Below are 16,603 nucleotides of genomic sequence, written 5' to 3' on the forward strand. Positions count from 1 at the left end.
TCAGACTGGGGAGGAGAGTATCATCAGGTGTCAAGATTTATTTATTTTTTGTCAGTTGGGAGAATGTCAAAGAGCAGGGTGGATCTGTGGAAATAGCATCAGGGAACAAAATACATTTGGAGTCAGTCCCAGCTCCTTCACTAACTATGTGACTCTGAAAAAATTATGCACCTCCCTTGACTTTTCAAATTTCTTACCTATAAAATGGGTAAAATAATGGGTATAATAATACCTACCTTACAGAGTCAGCATATGGATTAAATTAAATTAGATAATCTGTAAGTGCCCAGTGCAGAGCCTGGTGCATGGCAGATACTGAATGAATATGAGTTGTTAACCCATTTTCCCCCATTGTTTTCCTAGACTTCATACTTGTTTAGGAAATTTAAGAAATTCCATTTCTTTCTTGGATACTGTTGACCTTGTAGCCTCCCTGTATGTACCAGAGCAACCTGTGTAGAAGATTCCTTTAAAATATTTACATAAATTCCATCTTTACTCCATTAAGTCTATCTGATTATGATAAAAATCACTCATTCTTTGTCTTATGTTAAATCATTTTATTGAACCTATAAAGATGCCTCATAAAATTTAGGATGTAAAGACCTAAGATGCTAATACAGCTGCTGATCTTTAGGTTATAGAATATGGAACACTAAACCAAGGGGAAATTCAGAGACCCTTTCTAATTTCCTTACTCTATTTATTCAGAATAACAACCAAATAAAAGTACTAAATAACAAAGATCACATTTTATTTTTCTGCATGGAAAAAGATTCACACTAAACAACAGTGTCTGAAAATCTGAAAATTATTATTCTGGTTTGTGTGTGTGTGTGTGTGTGTGTGTGTGTTTGTGTGTGTGTGTGTGTGTGTATGGAAGGTACTTGTTTTCCTTCAATAATTCCATTTTTTTTTTAACCTCTCTTTAAGAAGGTGGTTGCTCTTCTTGGTCTACTGAAATTCTACAAATCCAGTTAAATATTACTTCCAGGAATTCTCAGATTACATATGGGCCCTCCCTCATCACCCTAACACCCAATAGAAATTGTTTATCTTTCCCTTGTACATCCTAACATTTTGTTTATAGCACTGGGTACCGTTGCAATCAAGCTCTACCCTGGATGTCCAACCTTTTGGCTTTCCTAGGCCACACTGCAAGAAGAATTATCTTGGACCACACATAACATATACTGACACTAATGACAGCTGATAATCTTAAAAAAAAAAGGTCTGTGCACAATTTTTATAATATCCACCACCACAGACAAGCAAAAACGTCCTTGCATTCAAAGGGCTGCACATGGCTGCCAGTCTATGCTTTCTACATGGTCCCAAGACATAGCCCATGGTTTAGAATAGAGGTGGCATTTGTGTGAATTTTGACTGAAGGTGTGGATGAGCAGTCCTCCCTTCCCTTTATTTCCTATTGGTTGTTTCTTAAAGTTTGCAGTGTGAGACCATGTGGTGCTATTTTAAGAGTCTGACAAGTGGGTTAGATATGACGTTGGAACAAAGACAACCATTTGACTTCCCCTTTCCCTCTTCCCCAGCTTGCATCACTATTTTAAATTATATCACAGAAATTTCCATTAGAATTTTGAGACCATACGTTCTGTCAGCATTATGTTTGAAAAGGATTAATTTGAAATGCTTCTTAAACAATACACAGAGTACCTTACAATATCCGATAGTCACTTTCTCCAGCAAAATCTTGGAGAATTTTTTGACACTGTCCTTATTACCCCATGGTGGCTTATGAGGCATGCTTCAGAAAATTCTATATTAAAGAACAGAGGTTCCAATAGTACCAACCAAAATTTCGTATACAATGTAATTAATTCCTGGAGTCTGTCATTCTCCATCTCTTTAATTGATGCAATCACATTGAATGTTCACAGGAATAGATACTGTTCACAGGAATATATACTGTTCTTTCAAATTCTTTCAAATACTCTGTGTACCGTTGCAATGATAATTCACAAGTAGAACTGAATAACATTCCCACCACAAGGATCCTTGAAGGAAACTGAAAACAAAAGCCACATCTTTGTTGAATCCAGTTGGCTTACATTTCCACACACATAACTCCACTGAACTGGCCATCACAGCAAAAGCCACAACACACACATACAGCAGCATGGAGCTAACCACACAGTTCAACAGACAATGCAGACAAACTTGAGTATAAACCAAGATTTTTCTACCTCTTTTCATAACAGGTTAGTGCTGGCCCTCAGTGTTGGTGTACAGTTTTTATGGCATGGGAAAATAGGGATGTTTCTGCCCTATAAAAATAAATGTGTTGAAGGCTTTAGTTTGAGCTTACACAATGTCAGAAAGTTCCAAAGGTACTGGCACAATACAAAAAAAAAGAATCTTACAAACAAATATATATCATCAGAACACATGGCAAGATACTGAGAAAACACTGGTAGAGAAAACTACTGTTTTCTCGGATGATTTATGCAACAGTTTTCAGCACCTTCCTGAAAAATAAGGAATAACAAAGGCAGGCTAGTGGGTCTTTGGTGGGGTATATCTTGTCACCAACCACCACTCATTTAAAATCTTTAACTTTAAACTGCTCAGTAGATCATTTTTTCTCTGCAGAAGAAAAAAGCATACAACTCTCACTGTTCTTAATCTTTTAAGTCTCAGGAAGGGCTAAGAGAAGGAGCATAGAAATGCATGCACTATTTTTAATAAAGAAAGGAATATAAGGAATAAAAATAAAAATATAAAGAATAATTATTATTCCTTCCTTTTATATATCGTAATATAAACTTCCTTCCAAATTTTAGTTCTGTACAGATACTTGTTCTCATATAACATCTTTTTCTACTCTGGAAAGGGATGGGACAGAAAGTTAAGCAGGAAACAGGAAGTTCTGAATTTGAATAAAAGAAACACTTTTGCTGTTATCAAGAAATCAAGGTGGGCATCAGGGCTAGAAATAGGGAAACTGGAAAAATTTCATTGGACTTAATGATTCATAATTCCTCAAAAAAATAAAACTTACCACATTCTGTGCAAATTTTTCAAAAGATGTTCTGCGATCCATAGAGTTTCCAGACTTAACGTGTGTGGGGTAGGATAGGGTGAAGGGAAATAAGGGAAGGTTGAAAACAAAAAAAGAAAGCAAGGAAAACAGAGCAGAAAAAGACAGGATAATGAAATGATGCAACACCAAATCCATGTTCTAAATCAGAGGGCCCACGGAGGTAGGAGAGCCGCCAAGGGAGGCTTCTTCTCAAAGGACATGGGGCTCTGCTTTCATTAGTGCTAACACCAAAAACTCTCCTTGTACAAACGAAATGGAGTGATTCAAGCAAAATCAAATTAAGCCGAAATGACGTAGATATGTGAAGGCTTTATAGTGACATTTGCAAAACCTAAATACTTAAAAGTCTGGCAGCATATCCTCAGAGTATCCTCAACACTTTTATCAGAAAAAAATTTCTGTTGACAACATACTTAATTCTATAGAGCATTAATGTCTAATAGAACTTTCCAAAAGGATGGAAATTTCATTCTATGCTGTCCAATACAGAAGCCTCTAGCTGTGATTATTGAGCACTTGAAATTTGGCTGGAACTTTATATAATTTTAATTAACTAAGATGTAAGCAGTCTCATGTGGCTAGTGACTGCTGTAGTGGATAGCGTTACTACAAAGCATCCATTTCCAGTTGTAAAGGCAATGGACTTTGAAAAATCTTATTAGCCTACATGATAATCATGAATCACACAAAATTACAATTTAAACTCAGAATTTCAAGAAGGTATGAACTATTTTAAGATAAAAAATAATGATGTTGATATTGATGTCCAGATTTTGTTCCCTGTTATATTGATTACATAAGGAGTTATGAACAAGAGAGACATTGATTATTAACATTATCGAATAATGAGGTCTACTACAATGCTCCTATAATCTGCTTGGCTACCATTCTAGGTGTATAAAATTCATCTCAGGGATATTAAGTGATTCAGGAAAAATGCCAAATGAAAATATTCAGAAGCAAACATTCCTATATTTTGTCATCTATTATTGAAAAAGGTGAGTCTACTTTGAGTTATGAGGTCTGTGGTTCAAAACATACCTTCTAACTTACTAAACAAAGAAACCCCTCTTCAAGTTTTCGACCTAATGACATTGTTACTTTCTTTTCTTTATTGTAATTTTGATTCCATGAAACTAGGCATACAGGAGACTAACATGAAACATGAAAACAGCTTCTAATAAATTTTGCAAAGCATGAACATCTGCAGAAACAAACAAACAGAAAGTAATACAGTAAACAATAAACAAACAAAAACAAAAACAACTTAAATGGCCCTTATAAAATGCAAAGGTTTGGGGGAGGGTCTTGGAGTATGTTCACTTACCATTGGTCCAATACTCTGGATTCAGCAGAGGTAATTACTCCAAATAATTATAACTGAGAACTAGGTCAAGAGAAAACAACTCACAAAAAAACAATACCTTTTTCTTTGCCTGTAGAAGCTCCTGATAGGCACTGGATCTTATAAAACGTGGGTATGAATCACTTTTCATCAGTTTGTAAATGTGCTCCTAAAAAGAAATAATGGTAGAGGTGCTTCTTTATTATTTCTTGGGAAAAGTAATAACAGAGACCAAATCTAGTAGCAGCTAAAAATAGTAACAGTAATAACAATGCCGGTTAGAATACCTTCTATTTACAGGACATTTAGATCTTCAAATTCATTATCTCATTCATGGATCATTGTTTAAATTGGTTTAGGAGCTACTGAGGAAGGAAATCACATCCAGTCATTAAAAGAAAAGGAATTTGGTTAATAAGATGTTGTAAAATAACTTTAAATCAAGTTACTGACTTATATAGATCACTAGAGAATATAACTAAATTTGCTGTCTCCTGAAATTCCTCTAGGCCTGAAGTGGGTAATGTGAAGTCAGACTGAGTGATCATCCTGGATGCCTTTGGCCTCTACATTTACTGGGAGGGTACCAACTGCCCAGATGAATCAAATCATCTCTTTGGTACAAATTGCATGGAAAATCGTCTTCCACACCCACTTTGGGTCAGAGCACAAGTCCCAGAATAAATTTTGTGACATTTAATTGCTAAATCTCCAAATTTGTGTGCTCTTTTTTTATTACTTATTCAGTGACAGCTTAGGTAAATATTGGATCATTCACCCCTAAGAAGTTTGCAAAATTCTGTTTTGATGATGAATTTTGGTAGACAAAGAAGTCAAAGAAAGAAAAAAGGTGCTCATTCAATTCAATCTTGACCCAATCTAGGGAGGTTCTACTCTCATCTGCTGCAGCTCAGGGAGCTTACGTGTGCCTTGATCTTCCTAGTCTAGTGAAATATCTGTTAGGTGTAGAGCTTCGAACTATTGGAGAGTATTCTGGATGTCCCAATTTTTTGTTGTTGTTGCTTGAAGAAAATATATGTTTTTTTTCTTTTTTCTTTTTTTTTTGAGACAGAGTCTTGTTCTGTTCAGCCAGGCTGGAGTGTAGTGGCATGATCTTGGCTCATTGCAACCTCCAGCTCCCAGCTTCAAGCAATTCTCCTGCTTCAGCTTCCTGAGTAGCTGGGATTACAGGCACCCGCCAGCATGCCTGGCTAATTTTTGTATTTTTAGTAGAGACGGGGGCTTCACCATGTTAGCCTGCCTGGTCTTGAACACCTGAGCTCAGGTGATCCACCTGCTTCAGCCTCCCAAAGTGCTGGGATTACAGGCGTGAGCCACTGCGCCTGGCCCTAGAAAATATGTTTTAAAAAATGACTCCAGTTCTCTGGTCTTAAATATAACAGCAATCATTTGAACTTACTCTAAATCTATTAAAAGACATTCAGAATTAAGTCTCAAGACCTAGCCCAAGGGTGAATCTTCAAATAATTTTTTAAGTTTGGAACTATATGGGAATTGGTTTGAAAAGTAGGCAAATGGCTGGCTTTGGAGTTAAGCATTCTGAGATTCAGATCCTACCTTGCTCAAGAACTACCACTTACAAATAGGATATATTTAGGCCAACTTTTTCATCTCTCTGATCCTTAATTTTCTAATCTAAAAAATAGTATTGTTGTGATGATTAAAGGAATAATAAATGTGTAGTGAAGCATGGGGTGTGCATAGTAAGTGCTCAAATATACTTGGGTATACGGCAGGTACTCTTTTTAAGTGCTTTCCGGTATTAGGTAATTTAACCCTTACACAGCGTCTATGGGATTGGTAACCATTGTGTCCATTTAACAAGATGAAGAAATTTTGAGGCATGGAGAAGTGGTCACAGAGCAGAGCTGAAATCAGAACCCAGGCAATTTACCTTAAGATAGGATTTCTTTTAAAACCACACACACATACAAAAAAAACTAGAATTAAATATCTGAGCTTAACTGAAAATTCTAGGGCCATGTGGTAATGTTTTCTATAGACAATATTATTTTTTCTTTAAGAAAAGAGGATCCTATTAGGCAAGAATATTTTTAAATGACACTGATAACCCCCCCGCAAAAAAAGTTCTTTTTTAAATCTCAGGAAGGACATTCCAAACATTTTACACATTGCTGGCTCTACAAAGATGCTTGACATTTCATCTTGGACTGAAGGAAAGAAAAATCAGCAGAGAAGTGAGCAGTAGGGCCAGACTTTCTGGCCTGCTCTCTGTCATGTGTCTCTCTAGAGTGTAATTATTTCTACATCGGAGACCATGGCTGAACCACATGTGATGGGTATCCAGTTAGCTGTTAAAATCCATGTTAGTTTTCTACACAGTTGCTGATTTTTTTAAATGAAGGCCAAGGAGAAATATATTTTCTATAGAGAGTGGAAATAAGAAAGGATATTTGTGTATCTCATTCTTCGTCTTCTGCATTTTATTTTAGTAATGTGTGTGTGCTTTTTTAAAGGTACTTTTTAGAATTAATATTCTTCTCCAAAAGAAGTTTAAGAAATTATAAAGTATGCAGGTTCTGATTTAAAAACCAACTTCAACACATCATTAGGAAGAGGATACAGTGACTCATGTCTGCAATTCCAGCACTTTGAGAGGCTAAGGTGGGAGGACTGCTTGAGCCCAGGAGTTGGAGACCAGCCTGGGCAACATAGGGAGACCCACCTTGTCTCTACAAAACATATAAAAAAATTAGCCAGGCATGGTGGTGCATGCCTGTGGTCCCAGCTACTTGGGAGACTGAGGTGGGAGGATTGTTTAAGCCTGGGAGGTCGCGGCTATAGTGAGCCATGATCATGCCACTGTACTCCAGCCTGGGTAACTGCAGAGACCCTGTTTCCTAAAATAAATAAGATATACATTTAAAAACACATTATTAGGAAACACTATCCCCTCATTACAAGTTTATTTTTCTTCTTGAGTATCAATATTTTTTGAGAGAAAGCAGAAATTCAAGTTGTTTCTACAAAGGGAATTAAGATCCAGTTTGAGACAAGATTACTAAAAATTTGTCTTAGGAAGTTAGAATCAGTTTTTTTTTCTTTCTTAGGCTAAAAAATTAACTTGAAAAATTAATAAATATCAGAATTTACTATTTGATTTTTTCACCACAGACAAAACTGGTTTGAGTTTGACAAAAGTTTAAACTAATTCAGTTTGAATAATTTATAATAATGAATAATTAGGAATGTCAGAGTCTTAGAATCTCTATATTGAAGATGCCTTAAAGATGATAAATCTTTAAAAAATATATTAAATTTTTTTTTACTTCAATGGGGTCATCATTAGATAGTGTTCGCTCACTTATTGGAGGACAAACAGAGTAGAAAATGAAGTAAAAGTTTTCAAATATTTCACATATGCCCCTTCACATAAAAATATTCAAACTCAGAAAATATTTCCAGGCTTGGCTGGGTGCAGTGGCTCACGCCTGCAATCCCAGCACTTTGGGAGGCTGAGGCGGGCAGATCACGAGGTCCAGAGATCGAGATCATCCTGGCCAACATGGTGAAACCCGGTCTCTACTAAAAATACAAAAATTAGCTGGACATGGTGGCCCATGCCTGTAATCCCAGCTACTTGGGAGGCTGAGGCAAGAGAATCGCTTGAATCCAGAAGGCGGAGGTTGCAGTGAGCGATCATGCCACTGCACTCCAGTCTGGTGACAGAGTGAGACTCTGTCTCAAAAAACAGAAAAAGTTAAATAAAATATTCCCAGACTTTAAAAAACTATTCAGTTTAATGTGTCTTTTTTCCTTCCTAGATCAGTGAGAGTTATTTTACAGTTATCTAAATTGAAAATCTTAGAAACAGCTGCCATTTATAATGAAAATAAAATGAATAAATCCAACTGTCAACTTCTCAGACGCACGTCTGTGATGTGAGGCCCACCGTGCACCCACCTGAGCATCTTCAAACGTGTATCGTCCAGGTTCCTTCACGTTCTGTGTGGTTTTGTCATAACTCTTCGAATCCAAGTTAATGGCACTGGGGGCTCCGGGAGCCAGAAATTCTTGCCATATTTCCTGAACTCTTGAGGGCACTTCTTTAATAGGCCTTTTTTTCAGGTCCTCCACTGCCAGCCAGAATCTATGCAAAATGTGAGATGAGGTGTTTACTCTGACGGCCCATCATCTGAAAATTCTTGTGACATTTACGGATCACGCAGTTCATCGTGATGGCTCCCAGCAAACGCACTTCCTCTGAGGGCTTCCAATATTAGGGTGGTACTCACTTATTTTTTCCCGGTAGTTGTATTCAAAGGTATAATCTTCTTTTGAAGGAATTATTAAAGACAATCTCTTCTAAGTGTTTGTTGTTAAAAGCAGATCTGCCAGAGCCCTGCGTAACTTTAATTTTACCTAAGGAAAGTGGCTCTGCCAACTGTTTACTGAAAATGAGGAGGAGTCTGAAGGGCATTAAAGGTGCGGGGACACGGGCATCCAGTCGGGAGATAAAGCGTGCGATACACTCTGTTTTTTGGATCTTCTGTTCATTGAGCAATAAGGGCTAATATGGAGAGGCTTTTCTGTTCTAGCTGGTAAGGGAGTTACAAAGAAGCTTTGCTGGGGTTACAAGAGGCCTGGACATAGATCAGAAAATGCCCTGGCTGGGAAAATAAAAACAATTAATGTCAAGCTAATTTAATTGAGAGAAGTATGGAATGACAGAAGCAGCAAGCTTCCACCTGTAATTGCTGGAAAAGTTTAAATGTGTAGAGGCATCATTGCAATTCAGAAGCCACTGAATAATATATACGGACTTACGTCAGAATATAAACTTACTGATAGCATATGTAAACTGAAAAAACCTGGGAGCGTGTTTTGGTTGATAACAGCAAGTGGCAAAGTCTAGTGAGAAGGGGCCACATTGTACTAACGGGTTACATTTCTTCGGTATTTTGCTCTAGGTTGGAGCTTACTGGTTAAATCTCCAGAAATACTGTTTAAAAGATAAATGGGTATATCATAATTTGTTAATAGAAACAAACACCACATGTGAAAAAGGAACTGCTAGGACTGTGTTACCCTCCATCAACACTTATTGCTGCAATAGTGAAGGAAGACAGCCACAGAGACAGGAAACTTCGGGCTCCAGAGTCTTAAGAGAGGCACAGGTAATCAGCAGTGCCTTCGCAACTACTAAGCTTTAACTTGAGCATTAACAAATAATCAGAAATCAGTAACGAAGAATGAGTTAAAATTAGAGTATCAACTACCACTCAGTCTAGTGATTTCTGAGTTTTCATTTCCAGATTTTGTTTTCTTATAGATATGTGTAACAGAGGATAATCTAACTTAGACAATGCCTTAAACAGGAAACTAACATCATGACTTTTAGAAAGGAAGGCTCAAGACCATTCCCTCTTAAAACACAGATTTAGACACTGTGCACTCTAATAGGAATCCTACGTGTAATCAGAGGGAGCAGGAGTGTTGAAATTAATAAATTCTCAGTTCATTCCAGCACACTTTGAACACATAAATCAAAACAAATTCTCTGTCTCCAAAGAATGAGTAAAGATAAACTATTTAGGCCAGGCACAGTGGCGAATGCCTGTAATCCCAGCACTTTGAGAGGCTGAGGTTGGCGGAGGTCAAGAGATCGAGATCATCCTGGCCAACACGGTGAAACCCCGACTCTACTAAAAATACAAAAAAAAAAAAAAAAAAAAATTAGCTGGGCGTGATGGTGCACATCTGTAATCCCAGGTACTCAGGAGACTGAGGCAGGAGAACCGCTTGAACTCAGGAGGCAGAGGTTGCAGTGAGCCAAGATCGCGCTACTGCACTCCACCCTGGTGATAGAGAGAGACTCCATCCCCAACAACCCCCCAAAAAGATAAACCATTTAAATGACCATAATACTAGGAAGCACATGAATGGCTCTCTAGGAAGAGAACAAACTAGACAGTCAGGGAATGCCAAGCGGGAAAAAAGCCCCTCTGCTGGGGCAAGTGCTGGACCGGAAAAGGGGGGTCTAGAAAAAGCTACAATAAATCCAGTGACATCTGAAATGGGCCTGGAAACAAGCGTAAAATATAAAAGGGTTGTAGGTTAATAACCACACCTACACTGATACGTAGGTGCAGGCACTGCTCTAAGTGATCCACCTCTATTAACTCATTTAATTCCCACAGTAACTCTATAAAGCAAGTTCTATTATTTCCCTCATTTCAGAGGAGACTGAGCATATGAAGATTAAGCTGCTTATTTAAGTTTGTTCACTATTAGTGTCACAGCTGAAGTTTGCCCCCAGAAAATCTGCAGCAGATGACATGCTCACAGCTATCATCATCACTGCCTTTCTTACTCTCACCATTACTGTAATTATTGTAATAGCTTAATAGAATGGAGGAGCTGGGGGCAGTCGCATGCACCTGTGGTCCTAGCTACTCAGGAGACTGAGGTGGGAGGATCACTTGAGTCCAGGAGTTCAAGGCTGCGGCTATGACAGTGCTACTGAACTGCAGCCTGGGTATCAAAGAAAGATCCCATCTCTCTCAAAAAAAAAAAAAAAAAAATCCCATATCCTTTACTTCATGGTAGCTGGAACCTAAGAAAGTATTTTTAATGTCTTTGATTCTTGATTTCCTCATCAGTAAAATGGGATGATAGTGCTTATTTCACTGGGTTTCCATTGGATTAATTGGTTTCCATTGGATTAGTTGATTACATTAATTCCATTAACTTAAACTAATGATATAAATTATATAGAAGGCACTGAAAAGTACCTGGCATATTTTTAGGCACTCAAAGATAAAAACTCATATTACTACATTTCCTTAGCACTTGCTCTATGCTATATGTTTTGCCTGAAAAAAATGAATGTGGGAAATACATTTTAGAATTTCAAAGAGCAGAGGGTGTATCTGAAGCATAAGTAGTTACTGAGAAGCAGTGCTTCTTATTTTTCTCCTGTCCTAACATTTGAAAGAAATGCTCAGATGAGTGACACACTCTCACTGCATGGAGAGTTATTTAAAGTGCTATTCACAACCCTGTCGACCACTGGACCGTTTTGCCTCCTTCAGTGTGTGACACGAAGCAGAGTAGGGCTCAGATTTGGGAAGCAGGGGACAGCAGCTTGGTACTGGTTTGTAGAAAACCAAGAATGCCACTTACCTGCAATCTGACCTCCTTAGCCATACTTTCTCAGCTTACCCTTCCTCAGCCATACTTTTCTCATCTAAAAAACGGGGCATTATTTACCTTTCATGTTTGTTTTGGTGGTTACATGTGTGATGATCAGAAATAATGAATGCAAAATATAACATAGCATACTTAAAAGTAGCAAATCGAAAATATATTCTGATGTAGATATTCAAGAATTAATCTAATCTACATCTTTCATTTATCTACATGTCTATACTTCCTAAGGAAACGTATGATAGGCATACAGTAGAGACTAAAATATACATATGTATATGTGTATATATAATGTGTGTATATACATAAGATAGTACAGCATTGAATGATTAAGATAAGAAACGATTAAAGCTTGAACTAGAAATTGGCAGTAATTCAATTCATGCTTGAAACCTAGAATCCACACGCCACCCTCTTTTTCTAAAAGCATCTTCTGTCTCCCTGTTTCGCCCGTTTATCTCCTCCCCATTGTGCAGCTCTCAGCCTAGAAGCGATTTCTCTTAGTATCCCTCTGCAGATCTCTAACTCTGGATTAGGCATCCTCTGTGTTTCTCCCACCTAAACACCCATGATTTTGTGCTGTGATTTGTTTTCTTGTCTGTATTCAACAATTGACTGTAATTTTAATGGGAGAAAGAGATGCTTTTATTTGGCTAGGTGAGGCTGGTAAGGCTTATTACTTGTTTATTTACTCATCATGATACAAATGATATCAGCATATTTTCAAAAACTTAGAGAATGAGAGGAAAATCCATCTCCCCAGCCACTAAAATGCCTAAAGTATTCTTTATCTCTGCTTTATTTTTAATGCGTTATTTACTCATTCATTTATTTATTTATCGAGACACAGTCTTGCTCTGTTGCCCAGGCTGGAATACAGTGGTGTAATCTCAGCTCACTGCAACCTCTACTTCCTGGGTTTAAGCAATTCTTATTCCTCAGCCTCCCCAGTAGCTGGGACTACAGGTGTGTGCCACCATGCCCAGTTAATTTTTGTTTTCATTTCTTGTAGAGATGGAGTTTGCCATGTTGGCCAGGCTGGTCTCAAATTCCTGGCCTCAAGAGAGCCACCTGCCTCGGCTCCCAAAGTGCTGGGATTACAGGCGTGAGCCCCTGCGCCTAGCCTATTAATACATTCTTGCACCGGACAATGTGACCTCAATAAAGAAAACGTTATTAGTAGGCTCAATAAAGAACTTTAGAAGCAAGATCTTGCAAAAGCCCAGGCAGGAAGGGTTCCCATAAATTGGAAGGAGAATAGGAAGCTGCATGCCAGCAATCCATGCTAGGCATACACGGAGAGTTAAACCCCTCCAGGTTCTGTCTGCGGTCATCTTTGCTCCATCTGTGCGACAGGTGTCAGCATACATCTTTCTGAATGGTTTGGGATTGCTACCTGTCAAATCTCCTGAAAAGAATGTGACAATGCCTGGCACTACTTATTTCCAATGAAAATAAATGAATGCTGAGCCCTTTCGGCAAATGAAGTTTACAGGACTGCATAAGTCATGGAAAAGTAAAAACTGGGCATCAGGTTTCAAAAGAATAATGAATGAAAGAGCTCATGGGAAAACAGTCTTACATAGTGGAAAGTTATCACTCACTTCAATGATGTTAAATAGAGCTATTAAAATCCACTCTAAAGTCTTATATTTAAAAATGCAATTTTCAGATCCTCCTTATGTTAGCTAATTTTAAAAATATATAAGGATGATGTTGACAACAGATGGGCAGAATGGCTGTCCCTGTCTCACGAACAGCTCAGTGCTGTGCTGCTCTCAATTGCCCTGAGGCTACTATGTAAATGTGCAAAGAGAACGAGACAGCCCAATAGTTTGGTTTCAAGTTATTTGATACAGCTGCCCAGTCTCTTCTCTAACTTGCTTGAGAAGCGATACACAGAGACAAGCACCACTGACAAAGAGGCGGGAACTTCATAAATGTTACTGGCCAGTCTCCACTTTGCCAAACATGGTTCTCTGTACTGCATTTCTTTACAGAGTCCATTTCAAAGTCACCAAATTTGTATAGTTAAAACCTCTGGAGACACAGAGACAGTGTAAAAATAAGTTATAAGAAATGGTTATGTTGGGCAGCCTTTGCCTTGCTCATCTTTTTCCCCTTCATTAGGTGACAGAAATTCAATGGGCTCATAACGTCATGTTGGTGGAAGAAGAATCGAGCTATTACCTACAAAATAATCAGACACATCAGACAGTATTTCCCTGGCGTATACGATCCAAGCAATGTGTCTTACCTTAAATTTTCTGAGCTGAATTCTGACTCTAGAAATTTAAGGAACTGTTCTCTCCCGACTGGGTCTTTCAATGCCTCGTCCATGCCGAAACCCCACCGCTTCACCCTCTGCTGGCTCGGTTCTTTGCTATAGAAGATAAAACAAAGGCAAATACATTCCTTTCATTAGAATTCCCATATTTTTGTTATTATATTCCCCTTCAAAGTCATGTGTGCCTTGAAGTTCCCATCTTTAACTCACCTTTCAAAAAATGTATCTCTGATTAATGGCTCTGCATGAAACCATGGTGTATGTTAGCATTAATAATAAAGTGTAACTTATTTTTTAAAATATATATTTTATTGCATTTTAGGTTCTGGGGTACATGTGAAGAACATGCAGGATTGTTGCATAGGTACATACATAGCAATGTGGTTTGCTGCCTCCATCCCCATCACCTGTATCTGGCATTTCTCCCCATGTTATCCCTCCCCAACTCCCTACCCTCCACTGTCCCTCCCCTAGTCCCCCAAACAGACCTCAGTGTGTGATGCTCCCCTCCCTGTGTCCATGTATTCTCATTGTTCAACACCGGCCTGAGTGAGAACATGCCACCGGTGTTTGATTTTTCTGTTCTTGTGCCAGTTTGCTGAGAATGATGGTTTCCAGGTTCATCCATGTCCCTACAAAGGACACAAACTCATCGTTTTTGATGGCTGCATAGTATTCCATGGTGTATATGTGCCGCATTTTCCATGTCCAGTCTATCATCGATGGGCATTTGCGTTGGTTCCAAGTCTTTGCTATTGTAAACAGTGCTGCAACGAACATATGTGTGCATGTGTCTTTATAATACAATGGTTTATAATCCTTTGGATATATACTCAGTAATGGGATTGCTGGGTCAAATGGAATTTCTATTTCTAGGTCCTTGAGGAATTGCCACACTGTCTTCCACAATGGCTGAACTAATTTACACTCCCACCAACACTGTAAAAGGGTTTCTATTTCTCCACATCCTCCCCAGCATCTGTTGTCTCCAGATTTTTTAATGATCGCCATTCTAACTGGGGTGAGATGGTATCTCAATGTAGTTTTGATTTGCATTTCTCTAATGACCAGTGATGATGAGCATTTTTTCATATGTTTGTTGTCCTCATATATGTCTTCTTTGAAAAAGTGTCTGTTCATATCCTTCACCCACTTTTGAATGGGTTTGTTTTTTTCTTGTAAATCTGTTTTAGTTCTTTGTAAATTCTGGATATAAGTCCTTTGTCAGATGGGTAGATTGCAAAAATTTTTTCCCATTCTGTTGGTTGCTGGTCACTCTAATGACTGTTTCTTTTGCTGTGCAGAAGCTGTGGAGTTTAGTTATATCCAATTTGTCTATTTTGGCTTTTGTTGCCAATGCTTTTGGTGTTTTTGGTCATGAAATCCTTGCCTACGCCTATAACCTGAATGGTTTTGTCTAGGTTTTATTCTAGGGTTTTTATGGTGTTAGGTCTTATGTTTAAGTCTTTAATCCATCTGGAGTTAATTTTAGTGTATGGTGTCAGGAAGGGGTCCAGTTTCTGCTTTCTGCAGATGGCTAGCCAGTTTTCCCAACACCATTTATTAAACAGGGAATCCTTTCCCCATTGCTTGTTTTTGTCAGGTTTGTCAGAGATCAGATGGTTGTAGATATGTCGCTTTGCCTCTGAGGTCTCTGTTCTGTTCCATTGGTCTATATCTCTGTTTTGGTACCAGTACCACACTGTTTTGATTACTGTAGTCTTGTAGTGTAGTTTGAAGTCAGGTAGCATGATGCCTCCAACTTTGTTCTTTTTGCTTAGAATTGACTTGGCTATGCGGGCTCTTTTTTTGTTCCATATGAAGTTTAAGGTGGTTTTTTCCAGTTCTGTGAAGAGGGTCATAGGTAGCTTGATGGGGATAGCACTGAATCTATAAATTACTTTGGGAAGTATGGCCCTTTTCACAATATTGATTCTTCCTAACCATTAGCATGGAATGTTCTTCCATCTGTTTGTGTCCTCTTATTTCCTTGAGCAGTGGTTTGTAGTTCTCCTTGAAGAGGTCCTTTACATACTTTGTTAGTTGTATTCCTAGGTATTTTACTCTCTTTGCAGCAATTGTGAATGGCATTTCATTCTTGATTTGGCTCTCTTTAAGTCTGTTATTGGTGTATAGGAATGCTTGTGATTTTTGCACATTGACTTTGTAACCTGAGACTTTGCTGAAGTTGCTTATCAGTTTAACCAGATTTTGGGCTGAGACAATGGGGTCTTCTAAATATACAATCATGTCGTCTGCAAATAGAGACAATTTGACTTCCTGCTTTCCTAATTGAATACCTTTTATTTCTTTTTCTTGACTGATTGCTCTGGCTAGAACTTCCAGTACTATATTGAATAGGAGTGGTGAGAGAGGGCATCCTTGTCTAGTGCCAGATCTCAAAGGGAATGCTTCCAGTTTTTGCTCATTCAGTATGCTATTAGCTGTGGGTTTGTTGTAAATAGCTTTTACATTCCATCGATACCTAGTTTATTGAGTTTTTAGCATAAAGCCTGTTGAATTTTGTCAAAGGCCTTCTCTGCATCTATTGAGATAATCATGTGGTTTTTGTCTTTGGTTCTGTTTATGTGTGTGTGTCTTTTTTTTTGAGATGGAGTGTCACGCTGTTGCCCAGGCTGGAGGACAATGGCACAATCTTGGTTCACTGCAACCTTCGCCTCCCAGGTTTATGTAATTCTCCTGTCTCAGCCTCCCG

General features: G+C 38.3%; 1 protein-coding gene across 8 annotated transcripts in view; it reads right to left on the reverse strand.

The window, feature by feature from the left end:
• The window catches only part of RGS7 (regulator of G protein signaling 7), a 556,614-nt gene that overhangs the window by 21,208 nt on the left and 518,803 nt on the right, over positions 1–16,603 (reverse strand). For 4 of the 8 annotated variants that reach the window (XM_064383646.1, XM_064383648.1, XM_064383645.1 and 1 more), the window contains 4 exons: positions 13,858–13,983; positions 8,355–8,541; positions 4,489–4,578; positions 3,023–3,076 (listed from right to left, as the gene is read on the reverse strand). In XM_064383646.1, coding sequence (XP_064239716.1) covers positions 3,023–3,076; positions 4,489–4,578; positions 8,355–8,541; positions 13,858–13,983 — 457 coding nt within the window. Of the gene's footprint in view, positions 1–2,207; positions 2,289–3,022; positions 3,077–4,488; positions 4,579–8,354; positions 8,542–13,857; positions 13,984–16,603 lie in introns of all 8 variants that reach the window. The other 4 variants (XM_021666924.2, XM_064383647.1, XM_021666925.2 and 1 more) reach the window with 2 other exon arrangements.

Source organism: Aotus nancymaae, unplaced genomic scaffold, assembly GCF_030222135.1.
Source record: "Aotus nancymaae isolate 86718 unplaced genomic scaffold, 86718_ANA_hifiasm-v0.15.2.pri h1tg000032l_0, whole genome shotgun sequence".
Classification (NCBI taxonomy): domain Eukaryota; kingdom Metazoa; phylum Chordata; class Mammalia; order Primates; family Aotidae; genus Aotus; species Aotus nancymaae.